Source organism: Nannospalax galili, unplaced genomic scaffold (assembly GCF_000622305.1).
Source record: "Nannospalax galili isolate Female #2095 unplaced genomic scaffold, S.galili_v1.0 scaffold2449, whole genome shotgun sequence".
NCBI lineage: Eukaryota > Metazoa > Chordata > Mammalia > Rodentia > Spalacidae > Nannospalax > Nannospalax galili.
This window is the reverse complement of record NW_008359608.1, coordinates 12,323-33,091: the sequence shown is the minus strand read 5'-3', so window position 1 is coordinate 33,091 and position 20,769 is coordinate 12,323. Positions and strand designations below refer to the sequence as shown.

General features: G+C 41.8%; 1 protein-coding gene across 1 annotated transcript in view; it reads left to right on the top strand.

Moving 5' to 3' along the window:
- Window positions 1-20,025, top strand: part of Afg3l2 (AFG3 like matrix AAA peptidase subunit 2) — a gene marked incomplete at its 3' end in the record, with an annotated part of 30,842 nt that extends 10,817 nt beyond the window's left edge. Inside the window, 7 exon segments of the mRNA XM_008823444.2 lie at window positions 4,789-4,863; window positions 7,233-7,357; window positions 9,767-10,040; window positions 12,371-12,508; window positions 17,970-18,123; window positions 19,695-19,802; window positions 19,900-20,025. Of these exon segments, the coding sequence (XP_008821666.1) occupies window positions 4,789-4,863; window positions 7,233-7,357; window positions 9,767-10,040; window positions 12,371-12,508; window positions 17,970-18,123; window positions 19,695-19,802; window positions 19,900-20,025 (1,000 nt within the window).
- Window positions 20,026-20,769: the final 744 nt, after the last annotated feature.

The following is a 20,769-nucleotide window of genomic DNA, read 5'->3' as shown; positions in this document are numbered from 1 at the left end:
TGTCCATGGAGCACCTTCTTGATTGTTGAGTGTTGTGGGAGGGCCCAGCCCACTGTGGGTGGTGCCACCCCTGGGCAGATGGGCCTATGTTGCATAACAAAGCAGGCTGAGTAGGGGCCAGAGGAGCAAGCCAGTAAGCAGCATTCCTCAATGCCTTGTGCTCCAGCTCCTGCTTCCAGGTTCCTGCCCTGAGTTCCTACCTTGGTCTCCCTGATGAACTGTGACCCGGGAGATGTAAGATAAAATAAACCCTTTCCTCCCCAAGTTGGTAGTGGTCAGAGTATTTTGTCACAGCAATGGAGAGACAAACTAGGACACCTGGTTTATAACTTCTTTTTAAAAAAGGGTTTTTTTTACTATTTTTATTTTATGTGTATGAGTGTTTTGCCTGCATGTATATAAGTGCATCATGTGTGTGCAGTGCTGAAGAGGTCAGATTCCCTGGAACTGGAGTTATAGACTGAGCCATCTCTCCAGCCCCACTGTTAGTGTTTGAGCTCCTTCCATTCTGTGGAATGGTAGGTTGTTGTATTGATTGTACTCCAGAGTTCTTGGATATTGTGGTCATGCTCATTTATTATTATGTTTTCTTTATTGTTACTTTTTTTTTTTTTTTGAGACAATCTTGTGTAGTTCATGCTAGCCTTGAATTTGCTGTGTAGCTGAGGATAGCCTTAAACTTCTGATCCTTCATCCATGTACTGAGATAGGTGTCTGCCACCACTCCTGGCTTATGCTGGTTGGGGATTAAAGCCAGGGCTTCAGGCATGGAAAGCAGACACTGTCAAATGAGCTACATCCCCACGCTCTTTGCTGGTACTTGAATGCAGTATTTTGTCAAATTTATCTCTATTCCTAACACTCTTTGTTTTACTTAGTTGAATCTATTGATGATATTTTTTCACTGTTTTTTATTTGATTCATCTGACTTTTCATTTCCAGAATGTTTTTTTTCCCCAAATCTCAATTTCCTTGCAAAATTAGATGAATGTATGAGGTGGATTAACAAAAAAGTGTAGAAAAAAAGAAAAGAAAAATCCCATGAAAGTGGGGGGAAAAAGATGAGGTATTGGAGCAGCTTCTTTCTGGTGTCAAAAGACAGGTAGTTATGTGCATGAAAAGGGAGGTAGTTAAACTCTTGTCTTTCCTGTGGTTTATGTTGCTGAGTTGGACAAGTGATGCCTGCTGGTGTTTTTGCAGTGGCTGATTTCCTTCTTGGCCTGAAGGGCCCTCTCTGGCCACACTTAGTTTTCCATGCTGTGGATTAGGCAGGTTCTCTCACCCTCCTGAGACTCCCCAGTTCATACTCTCTCCCCTTCCCCCTTTCTCTGCCTGCCCCTCTCCCTCCCTCCCTCTGACGAATTCTCCTGGGTATCCCAGGCTGGCCTGAAACTTGGAATCTTCCTGCTTCCGCTTCCTGAATGCTGGTGTTACTGGTGGTGGCAACACACTCAATTCACACTTCGTTTTCTTGATTTCCTCCCTGTCTTCCTTTAGTTCGGAGTATTTTTAAGACTGTTGTTTTAAATTTTCTATCTACTGTATTTGCCCTCTGCTCTTTCTTGAGCACTTTCTGTTGATTTGCTTCTTTCTATTGAATGGGCCAGCACTTTCTTGTCTCTCTCTGTCTTGTGATTTTTTTGTGTGTTGAAAACTTGGCATTTGAATTTTTGAATCTGGAAGTATCACTGGAATCAGCTTCTCTCTTCCCAGCATTTGATATTACTGTTTTGTTGTTTTAGGCAGCTTCTGTGGCAAGGATCAGCCTGAAGTGTGAACCTGAGATTTGCTCAGGTCTTTTCTGAGCCTGCATAGTCACCATTTGTCTTTTCCTCTGTATATGAGGTGGTTTAATGTCCTAGCCTTAAATATCTGGCTCTAAAATAGGGGTGGGGAGAGGGAAGAAAGGTGCTCGCAAATTAGATCCCCTAGCTGTCACTTCAGCCGCTGGAGGGTGTATAGCAGTGGCCACTGCCTCTGTCTTGAGAAACAGCAGTCAGAACCCAGGTCCCCAGTCTCTGGAGGACGGCGTCCTTTTTGCCCACCGGGCTCCTGTAAGCTATTGCTACCAGCCAGCTGCTCCAGGAACCCCTGTACAACTTCTTGCCCTGGGGCTTAGTGGGTGACTGCTAGAGTGTTTACCGCTAAAACTGACTATAATTCAATGATAGTTTACCACCCTAAGTATCCCTCTTGAATTTATAAACCCTCAATAGACTCCAGAGTTCCAAACTAGTTACATTAGACAGATTCTACCTATGTATAGGTACTGGGGAGACTAATTCCTGGCATTTCCTCTTCAGCCATCTTCCCAGAATTATTCTCTACTCAGATTTTTGGGCGGGCAGTGAGGTGGGGAAAGCCTGGGATTAGATTTACATGGCCTTATGCATGTCTACAAATAATCCACACCAGCTCGCAATATTTTTAAGCTGGGCCATTGGTATTTTGCCCAAACTGGTCTTGAAATTTCTGGGCTTAAGCAATCCTTTTACCTTAACCTACTCAGAGTTGCTGGGACTACAGGTTTGTGCTACCCTACCGTGTCTGTCTGTCTGTCTGCTTCCTCCTTCCTCCTCCCCTCTTCCTCTCCTCCCCCTCTCCTTCCACCTCTCCACACACACACAACAAATATATATATATATGAGGTAGAGTGCTGAGGATGAAGCCTAAGGCCTTGTACATTCCAGGCAAGAGCTTTGTCAGTGAGTTATACTCACCTACCCCTCTACTCAGCTTTATGAAACAAATGTATAATTTTCAAATGTGAGCGCCTGCATTATTACCAGTAACTCTGGTCCATGTGGTCCTTAGTATGCTAATAGGTACCTGAGGAAGATTCTCTATTTTTCCATCTCCTGACCCACTGCTTCTTTGGACCTAGTCTATCTCCAGTTTAGCTGTTTTAATAAGTGGAACACTTGCAGTCATTCCTTTCCAGAGCTATTACTGCCTTATTTCAGCTTCTCTGGAATTACTCTGGGATTCTCTTACATTTTGTCTGTCATTTTTACCTTCCAAACTTAATAAAAAGTAGGCAACAAGAAATAAGCATATCTCAAAGGACTCATGCTCCTAAATCAGTCACAGTCCTTGGGGTGAGGTACTCAAGAGTTTTATTAAGGAAGGGGGAAGGTAGTGGGCGTGGTAGAGCACACTTTCAGACCCAGCACTTGGGGAGGCAGAGGCGGGCAGCCTGGTCTACATAGTTTGTTCCAAGCCAGCCAGGGCTACATAGTTTGAGGCCAGCCTGGTCTACGTAGCAACTTCCAGGCCAGCCAGGGCTACATAGTGAGACCCTGCCTCAATAAAAAAACAGAAAAAGGTGTGTGTGTGTGTGTGTGTGTGTGTGTGTGTACTATTATTAAGAATCTGATATAATTAGGAGATTCAAGAAAACAAGTATCCGCCATTTGGTATTCATGGAATGGAAAGTTTAAAGTTTCATAATACAAAGTGCTGGAGATTTAGAGCAGTATGAATATTTGACTAAGAAGACTACCTTGGAGAGTGTATCTGTCTATAGGTTATACATCCTGGAAAAACTTTTGAAGAGGTATTCCAGAAGTTGCCCTTAGGAATGTTCATAGCAACATTGTTTAGGATGTGTACAAGTTGAAACTGCCTGTTAATGAGTACAGAGGTAACTTGGAATGTGCTCACAAATGCAATTCTCTGCAAAATCAAAATGCAGTGGAGGTAAAGCTTGCAAATATGATGGTGGGAAGGTGAATAAATGGAATGCAGGGCCATTTTAAATGTTTAAAAATGGGCTGGAGAGATAGCTCAGTGGTTAAAGAGCTTGTTGCTCTTCTAGAGGTCAAGCGTTCAGTTCTCAGCACCCATATCAGCTTAAAACTGCCTGTAACCCAGTTCCAGGGGATCCAGCATTCTCTTCTGCTCTCCTTGGGAACCCACATGAACAAGGCATACACACACAAACATAAACATATAAATATAAATTTTTTAAAAAATTAAGCTTAAAAACAGCCCAGGTGAATGTAGATGCCATTTAGGGTTCCTTAGGTGTGTGGTTCAGGTGTAAGGAAGGGCACTGTGGATAGCTCAGCCCAAGGTCATTTTGGAGACAGGGTGCCTCCCCAGCATAAGAGGAGTCCTGTTGTTATTTTTTGTCTTTTTTGAGACAGGGTCTCCCTGTAGCCCTAACTGTCCTGGAACTCATTAGGTAGGCCAGGCTGGCCTCAAACTCAGAGATTCCCCTACTCTGCCTCCCAAGTGCTGGAATTTAAGGCACACACCACCACGCCTGGCTCTTATTATTACTATTTCATAGATCTGAAATGTTATATGCCTTTTTTCTTTTAAAGATTTATTTTACATGTATGTGTAAGTGCCTTTATGTATATAAGTGTACCGTGTGTGTGCCTGGTGCCCACAGAAGCCAGAAGAGGGTGTTGGATCCCTGGAACTGGAGTTACAGATGGTTGTGAGCCACTGTGTAGGTGCTGGGAACTGAACCTGTGTCCTTTCTAAGAGCAGCAAATGCTTTTTAACCACTGAGTCATTTCTCTAGTTCTCCCTTTTTTTTTTTTTTTTTTTTTCGGAGACAGAGTCTCATTATGTAGCCGTGGCTGACTTGGAGCTTACTCTGTGCCAGGCTGGCCTTGAACTCATGGAGACCTGCCTGCTTCTGCCTCCTAAGTCCTGGGGTTAAAAGTGTGAACCACTGTACCTAGCCTGTCATAGGCCTTTTAAATAAGATTAAAATAATATCTTAAGTATTTTCTGTAAACCTGTTTGAATATTTGACTTTTTTTTAAATTCTAGGTGGACAGACTGGAAGTTATCAATAAACGTTTTGTTCGTGTGACCTTTACACCAGGAAAAACTCCAGTTGATGTGGTAAATAGTTTTATTAATTGTTTGTTTTGGGGTTTTTTTTTTTTTTCAAATTTAGAATGAAAAAGAAAACATCTCTTGCATTATAGTAGATATGTACGTTGGGGACCATGGAATTGGGCCAGGCATCAGGTGTAATCGTTGACATTAGTATGTGCATGTGATGATTCAGGGATAGAATTCAATATCTTGTTTTGAGTTCAGTGTATTCATTTTAGTTTTGCATTTGGGAAACAGTGACTAAGAGCTCAGTTTTTAGTATTCCAGAAGAGGACTAAGAAACAGTTTTTATTTTTTTTGGTTAGGGGGAAAAATGTTAAAATTTGAAGAATTATTTCTGTTTTGAGGCAGTTTCTTTGAAATTAGTTTAGGATTCTTTCTGTTCATTGTTCTCCATCCTCAACCTTTTTGTGATAATCCATTTGTTTTCCTGGTTATTTATTTGAGACAGGGCCTCTCTGTAACCCAAACTGGCCTTGAATTCTTGGCAGACTTCATTCTCTTCCCCCTGCCTCCAAGGGTATAGGTGTAAACCATTACACCTAGCTTTACTAGTTTTTCAGTGATTTGTATTTCTTGTCCAGCCAGTTTGGACCCAGCAGTTTGTTTTAGTGTGAAACCCAGTACACCAACTAAAGACATAGCAGAAGTGTCAGATGCATTGAGAAGGCTAGGAAGAGGGGAGCAGAGGTTCCCAGGTGATACCAACCCTTCCCTATTCTGACCCTATCCCCACCCCCAGTTCTTCAGTGTTCTGCAGTCCCATTACCCTTTGCCAAGGGCAGGCTTTTCTACCAGGCTGCTCCCATTTTCTAGCCATCCTGCCTGGACAAAGCAATATTTAAAGGAAAACTAGTAGTGGTGGTAACTTTCTCTGTTTAATTAATCCATGAGCAGATATAGGATAGCTGTAAAGTCATCTTGCTCTGGCATTTCCATCATTTAAAAACATTATTTTCAGCTGGGCTTGGTGGCGCACGCCTTTAATCATAGCACTCCGGAGGCAGAAGCAGGTGGATCTCTATGAGATGGAGACCAATCTGGTCTACATAGTGAGTTCCAAGCCAGTTGGGGCTACAGGGAGATACTGCCTCACAAAGACCAAAAAAGAAAGTTATTTTCACTCTCTTGGTTTCTCTCCATTCTCTCCGAGACCTTATGTCAATGAATCACCATGCTCCTCAGATGTTTAGTGCTGGGAATAAATTAGCAGTCTCTCTTGAGAGAACAGACTCATACTGTATATTCCAGCAGTTTTGACAGTATGCTTATTGGGGCTGGAGTTGTAGCTTAGCAAGGCCTGGGTATGATCCCAACGCTACACACACACAAAGTTTGTATGTACATGCCAAGTAGTTTTTGCTTGTGGGAATATGGCCTAGGATGCAATTAATGGTGCGTGTAGAGATATTTGTTCAAAGATACCCTTCAATACATTATATATCAAAAAACTACAGATTAATCAGTGATCCATACCAAGTACCTAGTTATCATTGGGGATCATCCTTCTCCTGTCAGGTTTCATCCTCTAAGTACTATCCTGTGGTACTATCTCCAGAGGACAGCTGTGGTACTAGAAGGGCCCTTGTTTTCAGTATTCACATGCACATCTACATACGGAAATTCATACCATTGTATTATAATTCTTATTGCTTCATTATGTCCCAGTTAAAGTATATAAGAAATATGTAGGTTATTTTCAGATATTTCATAGAAGGGACTTGAACATCTTCAGAGTTGGGTCTCCATGCTGGGTTTTAGAACCAGTTCCCCAGAATTCCTGAGGGATGATTACATTTTCCCTAGGGCCTTCAGGATACCCCCTCTCCTACCCCCTCCCCCAGCTCTAGGTACTGGAAGGGTAATTAATGCTCAATATAACGTAGTACTTCTGGTACCTTTCTACTGGTCAAATTGATTTTTACCTCTGATCCCAGATCCTAGGTCATAGGATGATTCTCAAGACTGAATGAATTAATGTAACACACATCAAGGACATAGAACACTGCCTCACAGTAACTAGGCACCCAGTACATGAGCTATTGTTGTCTACCGCACTAGGTTTTAGTTTGGAAATAGGCCACGGGGAAATGGACAAGAAGAAAAGAATACTTGTCTACAAAAAGGATTTTTCAAGTAGTTTTTTTTTATGCTGCTGTTCTTTTGAGTTTAATTTTTGAGTCAATGAAGAATATTGCTAAGGAAATACTGCCAAGGTTTGCCACGTATTCTCACAGAGTCAAAAATCACCATGTCTGTAGAACCAGACTTTTATTGTTGTTGTTGTTTTTTATTTGTGTTTAGTATTTCTGAAAAATTGAAAGTTTTGTTTATACTTCATTCTTAGGATATTTGTTTTTCTGTTTTTATAGCAATACGTCTGGTTTAATATTGGCAGCGTAGACACCTTTGAACGGAATCTGGAGACTTTGCAGCAGGAATTGGGCATAGAAGGGGAAAACCGGGTACCTGTGGTCTACATTGCTGAAAGTGATGGGTAAGAAGTCATTTTAAAATATTTTATCTGTTTATGTATATGAGTGTATTTCCTGCATGTCCGTGAGTGTACCCGTGTTGTGCAATGCTGCGGAGATCAGAAGAGGGCTTCAGAGTCCCCTGGAACTGGAGGTAAGGATGGTTCGTAACCGCCATGTGGGTGCTGGGAATTGAATCCGGGTCCTCTTCAAGAGCAGTCAGTGCTCTTAACTGCTGAGCCATGTCTCTAGCCCCAAGAAGTCATTTTAAATGTGTAATTTGTACTGGATGTGGTGGCACCTGACTATAATCCCAGCACTTGGGAGACTGAAGCAAGAGGATTACCATGAGTTCAAGGCCAGCCTGGGGTATGTAGCAAGACTGTTTCTAAAAAAGCTGAAAAGTAAAGAAATAATTTTAAAAAATACTTGAATACTGTTTACTGTGCTGTACATGGTCCGCTGTCCTTTGTTACCAGGTAGCAGGGTTAAAAAGAGTCTCAAACAGTCCTTGCTCAGTTTGGCCAGATTGATAAACAAATTATTAGTAATTAATTTTTGCACATGATGTCCCCGTTTTCTAAACAATTGTGTTTATTGTGATTAAGCTGGGTTTAGAGTACTATCCAGTGTTCTGTCCTTACAGGGTTTTAGTATGAAGAGTCCTTGCATGAAGGTGTGGTATTTACACCTTTAAGTCCCCTTTATATTTCGTAGTTTTCCAGGATTTAAGAAATACTTCCTGGAACAGATAAGCTGACTAGACCTCAGCAGATGAACTTGCACTGAGGGACTTCTGGGGACACTAACTTGACATGATAGGCCTTAACACAAATGAAAGAATGTATGAATGCCAGTGGGGAAGGGGGTATAAAGATGATTAAGATGTTCTGTATGAAATACACAAAAATTCAATAAAAATATTTAAAAATAAATACATTTAGAAAAAAAGAAATACTTCCTCTGTCGTCAGAACTGCTTCTCTTTGGATTTATCGTAATAACTCTAGTTAAAATCTGGACAGGCACTTGTATATTTTGAGGATGTCTGGGCTGGGGATGTAGCTCTTTGGAAGACTACTTGTCTAGCACTGGGGAGGTGCTGGGTTCCAGCCCTTGGCAGTTACCTCATTTTTCATTAAATGCAGAGGGTTTATCTTCTGTAGTGAAGCTAGGATTAAATTTATTTTTCTGTATTTGTAAGAACAAAAACTAACTTAGGAGCCAGTGTATTAATTACGCTGATGTTATTACTCATATTTAGGGATTTCTGGAGTTGGGTTCTGTGGACTCATGTTCTGTCACATAGCTGATATGATGGTTTCACATAAGGTACTTCCTGAGGGTCCAAGATGGTTACTTAATTTTAAAAGCAGCTGTAGGCTTTATAGATTGGTGTTATCCAGGTTGAATATCCCTTATTTTGTATGCTTGGAGCCAGACATGTTTTCAGATTTTGAAATGTCAGCATAGACTTTACTGATTGAGCATCCCTAGTCCAAAAATTGAAATTGAAATTTCTCTAAGATCCAAAACTTTTTGAACGTATCTTGGCACTGAAAGGTGGAAATTTTCAAGCATTTCAGATTTTGTATTTTTAAAATACTTTGTTATTTTTATTTTATTTGTATAGAGTGTATTGCCTGCATGTAGGCAAGTGCACTCATGTTGTACAATGCCCACGGAGGACAGAAGAGGCCATTGGATCCCCTGTAACTAGAGTTACGGACAGTTGTTAGCTGCCATGTGGGTGCTGGGATTCAAACCCAGGTCTTCTGAGAACAACCAGTGTTCTTAACCGCTGAGCCATCTCTCCAGCCCCCAGATGTTGTATTTTTAGATTTGGGATGCTTATAACCTATAAAATTTTTTAGGGCACTATTCAGTAAGCCTATTTTTAGTGCAGGGTTTTTTTCCCCCTCCCTCCAGAAATAGTTCTTACTGCTTTCTGTAACTGCATTGAAAAATAATAGGTAAAAAACATGTCTATACCCATAGTTATACTGAAATAAAGGTTATTAGGACAAATGGTAGAATGCATCCCTAGGTTTTGAGTCATCCATGCAGGCACCATATTGGAGGGCTTCTGCTGGAAGAGAGCCTCAGAGTCCATTGAACATGAATGGCCTATGTAGCGTCAGGCCGGAGGTATTAAGCATGGTGTGCATTACTTTCCAAATTGGCATGCTTTTAAATTGCCAAGAATTTGATACTAGAGACATTTTTTGAGATTGAGGCATCCCAGTGAGGGAACTGGACTTTCAACCTGGACGAACACTAGAGTCCTGCCAGGATTCTCCTGTACCTCAGATAAAATATTGGAATATTTCAATTTTTGAAAAAAATTTAAATGTTTGTTTGCTCCTATATCTGAAGCAGTTAGAAAAAAGTCATTCTTGCCTGAAAGCCATGATGTTGTGTGTTGCCCTTCAGCTCCTTTCTCCTGAGCATGTTGCCCACGATGCTCATCATCGCTTTTCTACTCTACACCATCAGAAGAGGGCCTGCTGGCATTGGTCGAGGTGGCCGGGGAATGGGTGGACTCTTCAGTGTTGGGGAAACCACTGCCAAGGTCTTAAAGGATGAGATAGATGTGAAGTTCAAAGATGTGGCTGGCTGTGAGGAGGCCAAGCTAGAAATAATGGAATTCGTGAATTTCTTGAAAAACCCAAAGCAGTATCAAGACCTAGGAGCAAAAATCCCAAAGGTAAAAATATATTTTGAGAATAACTTCAGAACTTTTGAGGTACTTCTTGGTCTCTGAAACGTCACCTTGTGAACTCTGATTACTTATTTAAGTAGCTGTTTCTCAACTTTGTTTCTGCCTAACTCAATCCTTTGTCATCTGTTTTCTGTATCTCCTTTTATAAATTTTGTGTATTTCTGAAAATGTTAATTTTTCTCTTCTCATAAAAATCTTCCTTGATTGGCCTTTGTTCTCCCTCTGGTCTGATTTAGACAACCCACTCCCTTGGTAGCTGTAGCCCCAAGTAGCATAGAATATACTAGTGGCCCAGTGGTTAAGAGTACTTGATGTACTTTCAGAGGACCTGAGCTTGGTTCCTAGTACCCACATCAAGGGGCTCACAACCACCTGTAACTCTAATCTGATGCCTTATTCTAGCCTCCGGAGTTACCTGCACATAGGTGCACAGAATGATGGGCCATCTGTTGATACCTGGTACTGAGGGGTTTGATGACAGTCAGCACTGATGTTCACCTTCCCTCCCTCTAGCACATATTTCATAGCTGCTATGCTAGTGCTGGACCTGTACCATGTTAGGCTTTGTGCCTTTGGACTAGACACAAAGTAGAAAGTTGCTATTTGTTGAATGAATTCATAACCCTGCTCCCTGTTTTTACTGGAGAGTGAGCCCAGCAGCTTGTGCATGCCAGTCAACTCCCCAAGCAATAGGTACTCCAGCCTTCTTTTGACTTCTGACTTTGAGACAGTCTCATTAAGTTACCCTAGGCTGGCCTTGAGTTTGCTCTGTAGTCCAGCCAGCCTTGAATTTGTGATCCTCCTGCCTCAGCCTTCCCGATTCCTGGGATTATAAATCTATGCCACCAGGCCTAGCTTGGATTAGCCATTAAGTAGATGCGTAATTTACTGATAAAGTTTATTTATTTATTTTTGGTCTTTTGGCGGGGGGTGGGGGGGGTTCTTTTTGAGACGGGATCTCCCTGTAGCCCCAGCTGTCCTGGAACTCACTATGTAGACCAGGCTGGCCTTGAACTGGATCTCTCTGTAACCCCTGCTGGCCTGGAACTTTCTATGTAGGCCAGGCTGGCCTTGAACTCACAGCGTTCCACCTGCCTCTGCCTCCAGAGTGCTGGGATTAAAGGCATGCGCCACCATGTCCGGCTTGATAAAGTTTACTTTAAAGAAATACTTTGGGGCCGAAGAGATGGCTCAGTGGTTAAGAGTACTTGATGTACTTTCAGAGGACCTGAGCCTGGTTCCTAGTACCCACATCAGGGGGCTCACAACCACCTGTAACTCTAATCGGATGCCTTATTCTAGCCTCCAGAGTTACCTGCACATAGGTGCACAGACACACACATACACATAAATAGTAAAATATTTTTTTAAAAGAAATCCTTTGTAAAGGGAATCATTTCCCTGTTTTTCATATCCTGTCTGTGTGGACAAAAAAAATTCCATTCATGATTACATAATTTGCTATTAGTATCTATTCACATCCTACCTAAGGCAGATGAAAATAAGCTTTAAAAAATACCTTAGTGTTGTATTACAGTCTTGAAAGATGTATCTTTTTACTATATTATCCATCTCCACATACAATAATTAGAAATAGGGTCATATGTCTATTTATAAGACAGAACATTTACAGCTAGTCACTTAATGGAAAGTTAATGTTAGAGTGAATAGGTTAGATCTTAAGATAGACATGTATCTATGCTAAACATTTACTGACTTATACATGAAAGTAAAAGCCTGTGGTTGTATTTATTATCTGAATTCAAAAACCAGTTTTACTTATACACAGTAAGAGACTTATAAATCAGGATTGTAGTGTTCGTATCTCTTTTAATTTTAAGTTAACAGTTTATTAGAGCATAACTGAAGTCTCTTTATATTATTAGAATGAAAACTTAACACTTAAAGACTCTTTTTTTTTTTTTTTTGGTCTTTTTGAGACAGGGTCTCCCTGTAGCCCCAGCTGTCCTGGAACTCACTATGTAGACCAGGCTGTTTTGGGGATGAAACCCAGAGCTTTGTACATGCTAGCCAGTGTTTTACACTGAACTATGTCCCCAGGCCAACACTAAATATCTTATAGAAGTAGTATTTAAGATTTCACATCATATTCTTAATGAACATTTGAAACAGAATTGTCTCTAATAGTCCTTTTCTTAAATTTACTCTATAAAAATGTTCTGCCATAATTTAAGAAATATTCAAGGTTTATTAATAAGATTTAAAGACAGAGTTTCACCTTGAAATTACCGTGGATGAGCAATTTACCTTTTCAAAGTTCTGATTAGATGTTATCTTTCCTTTTGTTTCTGAAGGGTGCCATTCTCACTGGTCCCCCAGGTACTGGGAAGACACTGCTAGCTAAGGCCACAGCTGGAGAAGCCAATGTCCCTTTCATCACTGTTAGCGGATCCGAGTTTCTGGAAATGTTTGTTGGTGTTGGTCCAGCTAGAGTAAGTCTTGTTCTGTTTTGATGCAACTTCTTTATTACAGACTAGGCCCCTGGACAACACTGGTGAAGATGGCGATGTTCCCTAGAATGTGCAGAATGACCTCACACTGGTCACCTCCTAGAGCAAGGTTAAACCTGAAGCAAGGCTAAATTCCAGCAGGACTCCTGTGATTCCATCATCTTCTCCCACCTGAGCCAGGATTGCAGTCCATTACTTAAGATAATTCTAAGCCAGGTATGGTGGCATACACCTTTAATCTCAACATTTGGGAAGCAGAGGCAGGAGGGTCTCTGTAAGTTTGAGGCCAGCCTGGTCTACATAGTTCCAGAAGAGCCAGGTCTACATAGACGGTCTCAAAAAGCAAAAAGCGAAACAAGCAAAAAAACCAGAAAAGAAGATAATTCTAATTGACGTATTTCAAGAAGTGGCTTTACTTTATGAATAATTCCTTTTGGTAGCAGCTTTATTTATTTATTTTTTTTCCTTTTTGGTCTTTTTTTGAGACAGGGTCTCCCTGTAGCCCTAGCTGACCTGGAACTTGCTTTGTAGACTGGCCTTGAACTCAGAGAGATCTTTCTGCCTCTGCCTCTGCCTCCTGAGTGATGGGATTAAAGGTGTGTGCCACCATGCCTGGCTTTATAACTGACATGCTGTATTAAAGGTACAGTTAAATACTTTTTAGGTATATTCATAGATCTATGTAATTATCATACAATTAATGATACATTTTTGTTGCTTTAAGAAGAAACTCAGGGCTGGAGAGATGACTCGGCAGTTAAGAGCACTGACTGCTCTTATAGAGGACCTGGGTTCGATTCCCAGCACCCACATGACAGCTATGAACTGTCCTTAACTCCAGTTCCAGAAGAATCCAAAGCCCTCTTCTGACCTCCGTGGCATTGCACGACACGGGTGCACTCACATACATGCAGGCAATACACTCATACACATAAAATAAAAATAATAAAATACTAAAAAAAAAAAAACCTCAGGTCCTTTAACAATCACCCTACTCTCCTTCTGTATTCCCAGCTCTAAGCAAAATCTAATGTCTACAGATTTCCTGTTGCAGACGTTTAAAGTAAATGGAATTGTATAGTACATGATCTTTGTTTTGTGTTTTTAAGATGGGATCAAGTGGTTTTCCTGCATCAGCCTCCTGAGTAACTTGGGCCACAGCATGCACTACTACACTCCATAATACGTGGTCTTTTATGCTTTTCTTTCCTCACTTAGCATAATGTTTCCCATTACCCCTAGAATTTTCCAAAGTATTTATGCCGTTTTACATTTCCACTAGCAGTAAATGAAGTTCCTCACCAACTCTTGTCTTGACTTTTTCATTATAGCCATCATAGTGAATTCAATAAGTCATCTCACTTTGCTTTTTATTTCCATTTCCTTGACTAGTGATACTGAGTATTTTTCACCTTTATATTAGTTATTTATCTTCACATATATGTGATGTAGGGACATGTTTATATGGCTGTATGCTTATAGGTGCATGTTTGTGTATGCATGTGGAGGCCTGAAGCCAATACTAGGTATCCTCTTCCATTGCTTTCCACCTTATTTTTTGAGACACGGTCTCAGTGAACCTGTAGCTTATTGATTTGGCTAGCCTGGCTGACCAGTGAGCTGCCAGGATCCACCTGTCTCTGCCTTTCCTGTAGTGGAGTACAAGCACGTAGTGCCACATCCAACTTTGACCTGTGTTCTGGGGATCTGAACTTGTCCTGCTTTCATAGCAAGCACTTTACAGTTGAAGCCGTCCCCTTGGCTCCACATTAAAAAAAAAAACATTTTATTATTTTTATCTTATGTGTATGTATGTATTGCCTGCATGTAGTAAGTGTACCCATGTCATGCAATGCCTGAGGAGGACAGACGAGACTGTCAGATCCCCTGGAACTGGAGTTATGGACAGTTGTTAGCTGCCATGTGGGTGCTGGGATACAAACCCAGGTCTTCTGCAAGAACAACCAGTGTTCTTAACTGCTGAGCCATCTCTCAAGCCCCGGCTCCACATTTTTATCTTTCTTGCAACGATGGCTTTTCAGATCTATTGCCTGTTTAAGATTTATTTACTTGTATGTATCTCTCAGTGTATGTGCACCTGTATATATGGAAACCAGAACAACGACATCAGGTGTTCCTCTATCACGCTCCACCTACTCCTTCAAGGCCTGAGCCGGAGCTTGCATTTTCTCTCCTAGATTAAAAACCAGCAAGCCTCAGCAATCCTCCTGTCTCCACCTCTGCAGACATGTGCTGGGATGGCAGGCTTATTAAGCATGGGTGCTGAGAACTGAACTCCTGTCCTCATGAATTACATAGCAAATGCTCTTAGCAGCTGAGCCATCTGTCCAAGCTCCAGTGTTTGGTTTGTTTGTTTTAGATAGGATTTTATGTGGTCCAGGCTGACTTGAGTTCCTAATCCTCCAGCCTCAGCCTCTAAAATGCTTGGATTATAGGCCTAAGCTACCATACCCAGCATTAGTGTGTGTGTTATTGTTGTTGCTGTTTGTTTACATTTATTTTTTGTGTGACTGTGGGCATGCATACCACAGTGCTTGTATATATAGGTCAGAGGACAGCATGCAGTAGTTGGTTCTGTCTTAACACCACTCAGGTCCTGGGGATCAAACTCAGGTTGTTAAACTTGGTGCCAAATTCCCTCACCTGCTGAGCCATCTCATGACCAGATATTAAATCTGAAAACAGAACACTGTCAGTAAGACTTGGGGTGTGACTCGCTGGGCCAGAGAAGAAAATTGGTTTTGGACATCCAGAAAGAACTTGAGGTCATCCCAAGTCTATTGAGCTAAGTCAGAGAACAAGATATTTATCAGTACATTCATTTACCCATTCAAAGGTCTTTATTCAACACCATATGGAGTGAGTGCCGTGCTCAGCTTCCAGGGATTCAGTGGTGAATGAGACATGTTCCCTTAAGGAAGGCATAACAGGAACTAATATTTATAGTAGAGAATAATGCATGCTGAAATAATGACAGCCAATATCATTATCATGATGATGATGATGATGATGATGATGATGACGGTGATGATGATGATAAGAAAGTGTCTCTCTGGCCTGGAACTCACTATGTAAACCAGGCTGGCCTTGAACTCAGAGATCTTCCTGCCTCTGCCTCCTGAGTGCTGGGATTCAAGGCATGCGCCACCACAGGCTCTCACTTTGTAACCCTGACTGGCCTAGAAGTCTCTATGTAGACCAGGCAGGCTAGCCTTAAACTCAGAAAGACCCACCTGAGTGGGTCTCCTCCACCTCTTGAGTACTGGGATTAAAAGGGGTGTGCTACCATGCCCGGGCAAATGCTTTCTTCCTAGTAAAGCACAAAAGATTTTTAAAAGACTTAATTTCTTGTTCATTTGTATGTATATGTGTTACGCTGTTATGCTTTTTTTTCTAAGAGTCTTACAGGTTTTGCTCTTTAGATTTCATTCCATTTTGAGTTCCTTTTTATGTCCAGTGTGAGGTGTAGGCCTAATCTCATTCTTTTGCATATGGATGTTCAGCTTTCCCAGCACCATTTGTTGAAAAAACTGTTCCTCCTATTGAAATGGTCTTGGCACATTCAAACATAGATGGATAAGTTTATTTCTAGACTCTCAAGTCTCTCCTGTTAATTCATGTATCTCTTAAACCAGTATCACACTATCACTTGACTACTGTTGCTTTGTAAATTTTGAAATCAAGTAGTGTGAATATGATTTAATTTGGGGTTTTGCTTTGTTTTTGTGTTTTGAGACAGGGTCTCCCTATAGCCCCAGCTGGCCTGGAACTTGACCAGACTTGGCCTTGGTCTCAGAGAGATCTGCCTGCCTCTGTCTCCTGAGTGCTGAGATTAAAAACCGTGTACTACCATGCCTAGCTTATTTTTACTTTTAATGTATTTTACCTACATCTGAAATGTTGACTAGCATAAATGAAAAATATTCTCAAAGTGCAAAGTGGTATCACAGTACTTCTCAACAGCAGGATGTAACTATTATCAGTACAAAAGTATTGTGTCATCAGTTGGTGGCAAGTATAGTGATGGGAAATCTTGCCATCAGTGATGTCTTGTTAATGAAGCAGGTGGATTTGCAGGACAGGTAAATCCTAGAAAAATATAGAAGGGGAAGTCAGAAGTTTATGATGATAGACAATGAACTCTTCTATGCGTAAGGGGAAGTTGAAGATAGGATGTGTGAATGGTGGTGACTTGGTGGATGGGGAGTGAGTAAAGCATTCATCATATGAGATCCTTAAGATGTACGCGATGGACCAGTCCCTAATGGGGGTGGTCAGAATGGGCAGCTTAAGGCTGGCTGTGCAGAGGGCACTGTGGCCTTGTCCTAGTGGAGCAAGCGATGATAGATAGAAGTGGGTTCGGGAACTGAGAGTCCAGCAGTCATGCATGTGGACAGCACAAAAGAAAGAGCACCTGGCAGGCACTGGGTAAGTGGAGGACCGCGTCAAGGAGGGTAGGGTCTGCCACAGCACAAACCTCAGGAGTAACAGTTCTTAGTTGGATTATTTTGGTGGCAGTAGTGGGGAGTAGGGTAGACTCTGGCCTGGAGGGAAGTGCACAAACCCCTTACCTGACAGCTTTGCAGGGATGCCAAGTTCCATTTAAGGCCATGTGCAGGCAAGAGGTCTGTAGATCACAACTATGCAGCTGGGATGTGGAGCTTGCAGAGGGGAGTGAATCAGGGGATATATTCAGGGCAGAGTAGGAACAACCGGAATCTAGGCAGGAAAAGGTGACAGGAATCTGAGGTATAGGGAGCTAGGTGTGCATTCTGGAAGGGGCACATGGAGCCCAGGGTTGGTTTAACTCTGCTACATTGTTTTCTTACGTGGCAAAATGTTCGGTATAATTTGTTGGTATTACAAACATAGTAGCTATAGTTAGGGTTTTTTTACTTACATGATAATTTATGGATTATATAGATAATATTTACTTATCTTAAATCATTTACAATATTTACTCATCTTAAATCATTTACCCAAGTTATTGTCATTTGCTATTTCTTTGCTACTTATAACTTTTTAACTTTGTGTGTGTGTGTGTTTTCGTGTGCCACTATGCTGAGTAGAGGCCAGAGGACAACTTCTGGGAGTCAGTTCTCTCCTTTCACCATGTGGGTCCTAGGGTATCAAATTCTGGTCTGCAGGCACCCACTGAGCTATCTCACCAACCCTGCTTCTTACAACTTTAAAAAATATAGTGTAAAATACAGAAAGATAAGGGCTTAATGGCATCCCCTTTTATTGAGACATTGTGTTACTGTGTGCCCCAAGCTGCCTTCCACCTTGCAATCTTTATACCCCCCTCCCCGAAGTGCTAGAATGACAGGTGTGTGGTGCCATGCCCAATTTTAAGGCTTAATTTTGTTAGAAGACCAGTGACATTGACTCAACAAGTGGCTATCATTTTCTTTTTGTCAAGGTCCGAGACTTATTTGCTCTTGCTCGGAAGAATGCCCCTTGTATTCTCTTCATTGATGAGATCGATGCTGTGGGAAGGAAGAGAGGCCGAGGCAACTTTGGGGGGCAGAGTGAGCAGGAGAACACACTCAATCAGCTGCTTGTGGAGATGGACGGTGAGCAGTCAAACCCTCCTCGCTAAACTGCACTTTCTGATTGTCTCATATCTCTAAAATGAGAGTTTTTATTGAGATACCAATCTTAACAAGTAAAAGAACATTCTCTGAAACGAACTACCTTCTAAAAATGTTCTTTTATGGGCCTAGGGAGATGGCTCAGTGGTTAAGAGCACTGGCTGCTCCTATAGAGGACCTGAGTTTGAGTCCCAGCCACATAGCGGTGGACCCACAAGTCCAGAATGTGATGCGTATTCTAACCTACAGGCATCCTAGCTGAGCAGCACAGCACACTGTCAAGTGGGTTTTCTTCAGGGCCATGTGGCTGACGGAATGCTGGCTTGCTGCCACTGCTCACCATTGTTAGAGAAAGTCAGGCCAAACTGTTAGTCCAACAAAAGATGCAGATTCAAAAAAATGTGTCCCTTTCACACCATCATAAAGTTGAAAAAATGTAAGCTGGGGACCAGCCGTGCTCTTTAACAGAGCAAAGCAGTCTTTCTGTGCCAGTCGGCTTTTCTTTCATTTAAGAAAGCCAATTCCTAGGATATGCTTCATCCTTTCTGCTTGAAGGTATGGGGATGCATGCCTTTGTATACAGAGTGGGGAAGCTCAGTGCCAGGTATCATGCTGGCTCAGATGATGAAGCCAAGCATCGTATCAGAGTAAGAAAAGTGAGACCTTGACAGTTCACCTGTAGAGGTACAGGCTCAGATTAGAGAACCATGTTGGGGACATCAGCCCATGTACTTTTTCCCTGCCAGGGTTCTGGGTTGAAGGACATTGACATTTGAGAAACAGCTAAGAAAACGCAATCATCTAGGGCTTGGAAATGTGGCTTATTGATTAAGAGCGCATACTGCTCTTGGAGAGGGCTGGAATTTGGTTCCCAGCACTGTTGGGCAGGTCACCACCACCTCTTCCTCCAGCTCCAGGGGATCCAATCTCTCTGACTTCCAAGGGCACCTGGGGTCACATGCACATACCCCTATACATACATACACATAAAAAAACAATAAAATCCTTTAAAAAAGAAAAAAGTGTGGTGGCACATGCCTATAATCCTAGGACTCAGGAGGCAGAGCCAGGAAAATCACAAGCCTGAGGTTAGCCTAGTCTACATAGTAAGTTACAGTCCAGTCTGGAGTACTGAGTGAGACCCTATCTCATAAAATGAAAAAAGTAAAAATTAAAAATAAGAATTGATTCTTAAAACTCCCAGGTTTAGAGGAAGAGAGTAGAAAGAGAAGGAGCAGGGTGCTGGTGCAGTTAAGGAGGGATTTCTAATCTCTGTAACCCAGCAGAGTAACTACAGTTGACAGCAATTCGTGGTTTATTTTGACATAGCTGGGCGTGGCAGTGCAGGCCCTTACTCCCAGCACTTGGGAGGCAGAGGCAGAGGCAGGTGGATCTCTGTGAGTTCAAGGCCAGCCTCGTCTCCATAGCAAATCCAGGCCAGCTGCAGCTATAGGGACACCCTGTCTCAAAAAGACCAAAAAAAATTATGTCTAATACACGTATGGCTTTGTGCTGCTCCTATGTTAACTCCATTTTTATTACCAACATTTTAGGCTTCAACACAACCACCAATGTGGTCATCTTGGCAGGCACCAATCGGCCAGACATCCTAGATCCAGCTCTGCTGCGGCCAGGCCGCTTCGACAGGCAGATTTTTATTGGTGAGATGGTATTCACTGGGCTTGGTTCAGTTTCTTGGTAGAGGTGTGTCTTACTGACTTTTTTTTTTTTTTTACCATTTAAAAATATTTTGTAAAGGACCACCAGACATAAAAGGGAGAGCTTCAATCTTCAAAGTTCACCTTCGGCCACTGAAACTAGATAGTGCCTTGGAAAAGGAGAAACTGGCCAGAAAACTGGCATCTTTAACCCCAGGGTTTTCAGGTGAGTAGAAATTACTGCTGTTCTCTAAGTATTTGTCAATTATGAACAGGCATCAGGTCCCAGTTCACTGTGATTGCTCTCATCTGGGGGCTTCCCGAATAGTTTGTACCTTTTAATTATGGGAAACTTCAGTTATGTACATGATTAGAGGATGCAGTAGTGTTCCTCAGCATGCAGTACCAACCTAGAGAATGAGCAAGGGACCCATGCACATCCGGCCAACTCCTCATCTGGACCCCACCCTCGCCTCTCTAGTTGATTATGACCAGTTCCAGGTAGCATATCATTTTATTGATCTTTTATGAATTATTCCCGAGTAATTTTTGGAAGTTGCGGCATGCTATCTACATCAGTAATTCTTACCTGTCTTAAGTGTTAAGTACAACTGTTTTTAGTGTGTTTAAGTAACATTGTAACCATCGCTGCAGTTTGGCTTTGAAACATTTTGTTACCCTCAGAAGAATCTGTCAGCAGCCCTTTCTTCCACCCACCCCAAGTCTTGGCAACTCTTAGTCTATGTTGTCTTTATAATAGTCTACTTTTCTATTCTGGACATTTTATTTTATGTAAATGGATTATGCAGCGTGTTTCCTGGCTTATGTTCACTTATCTGTTTGTAGGATTCATCCATATACTACCAGGGAGCAGAAGTTCATTTGCTTTTTTGGTTATGCATTATCTGGTGTGTGGATATTACACATCTTACCCATTCTTCATTGGATTGTATTTGAATGATTTCTACCT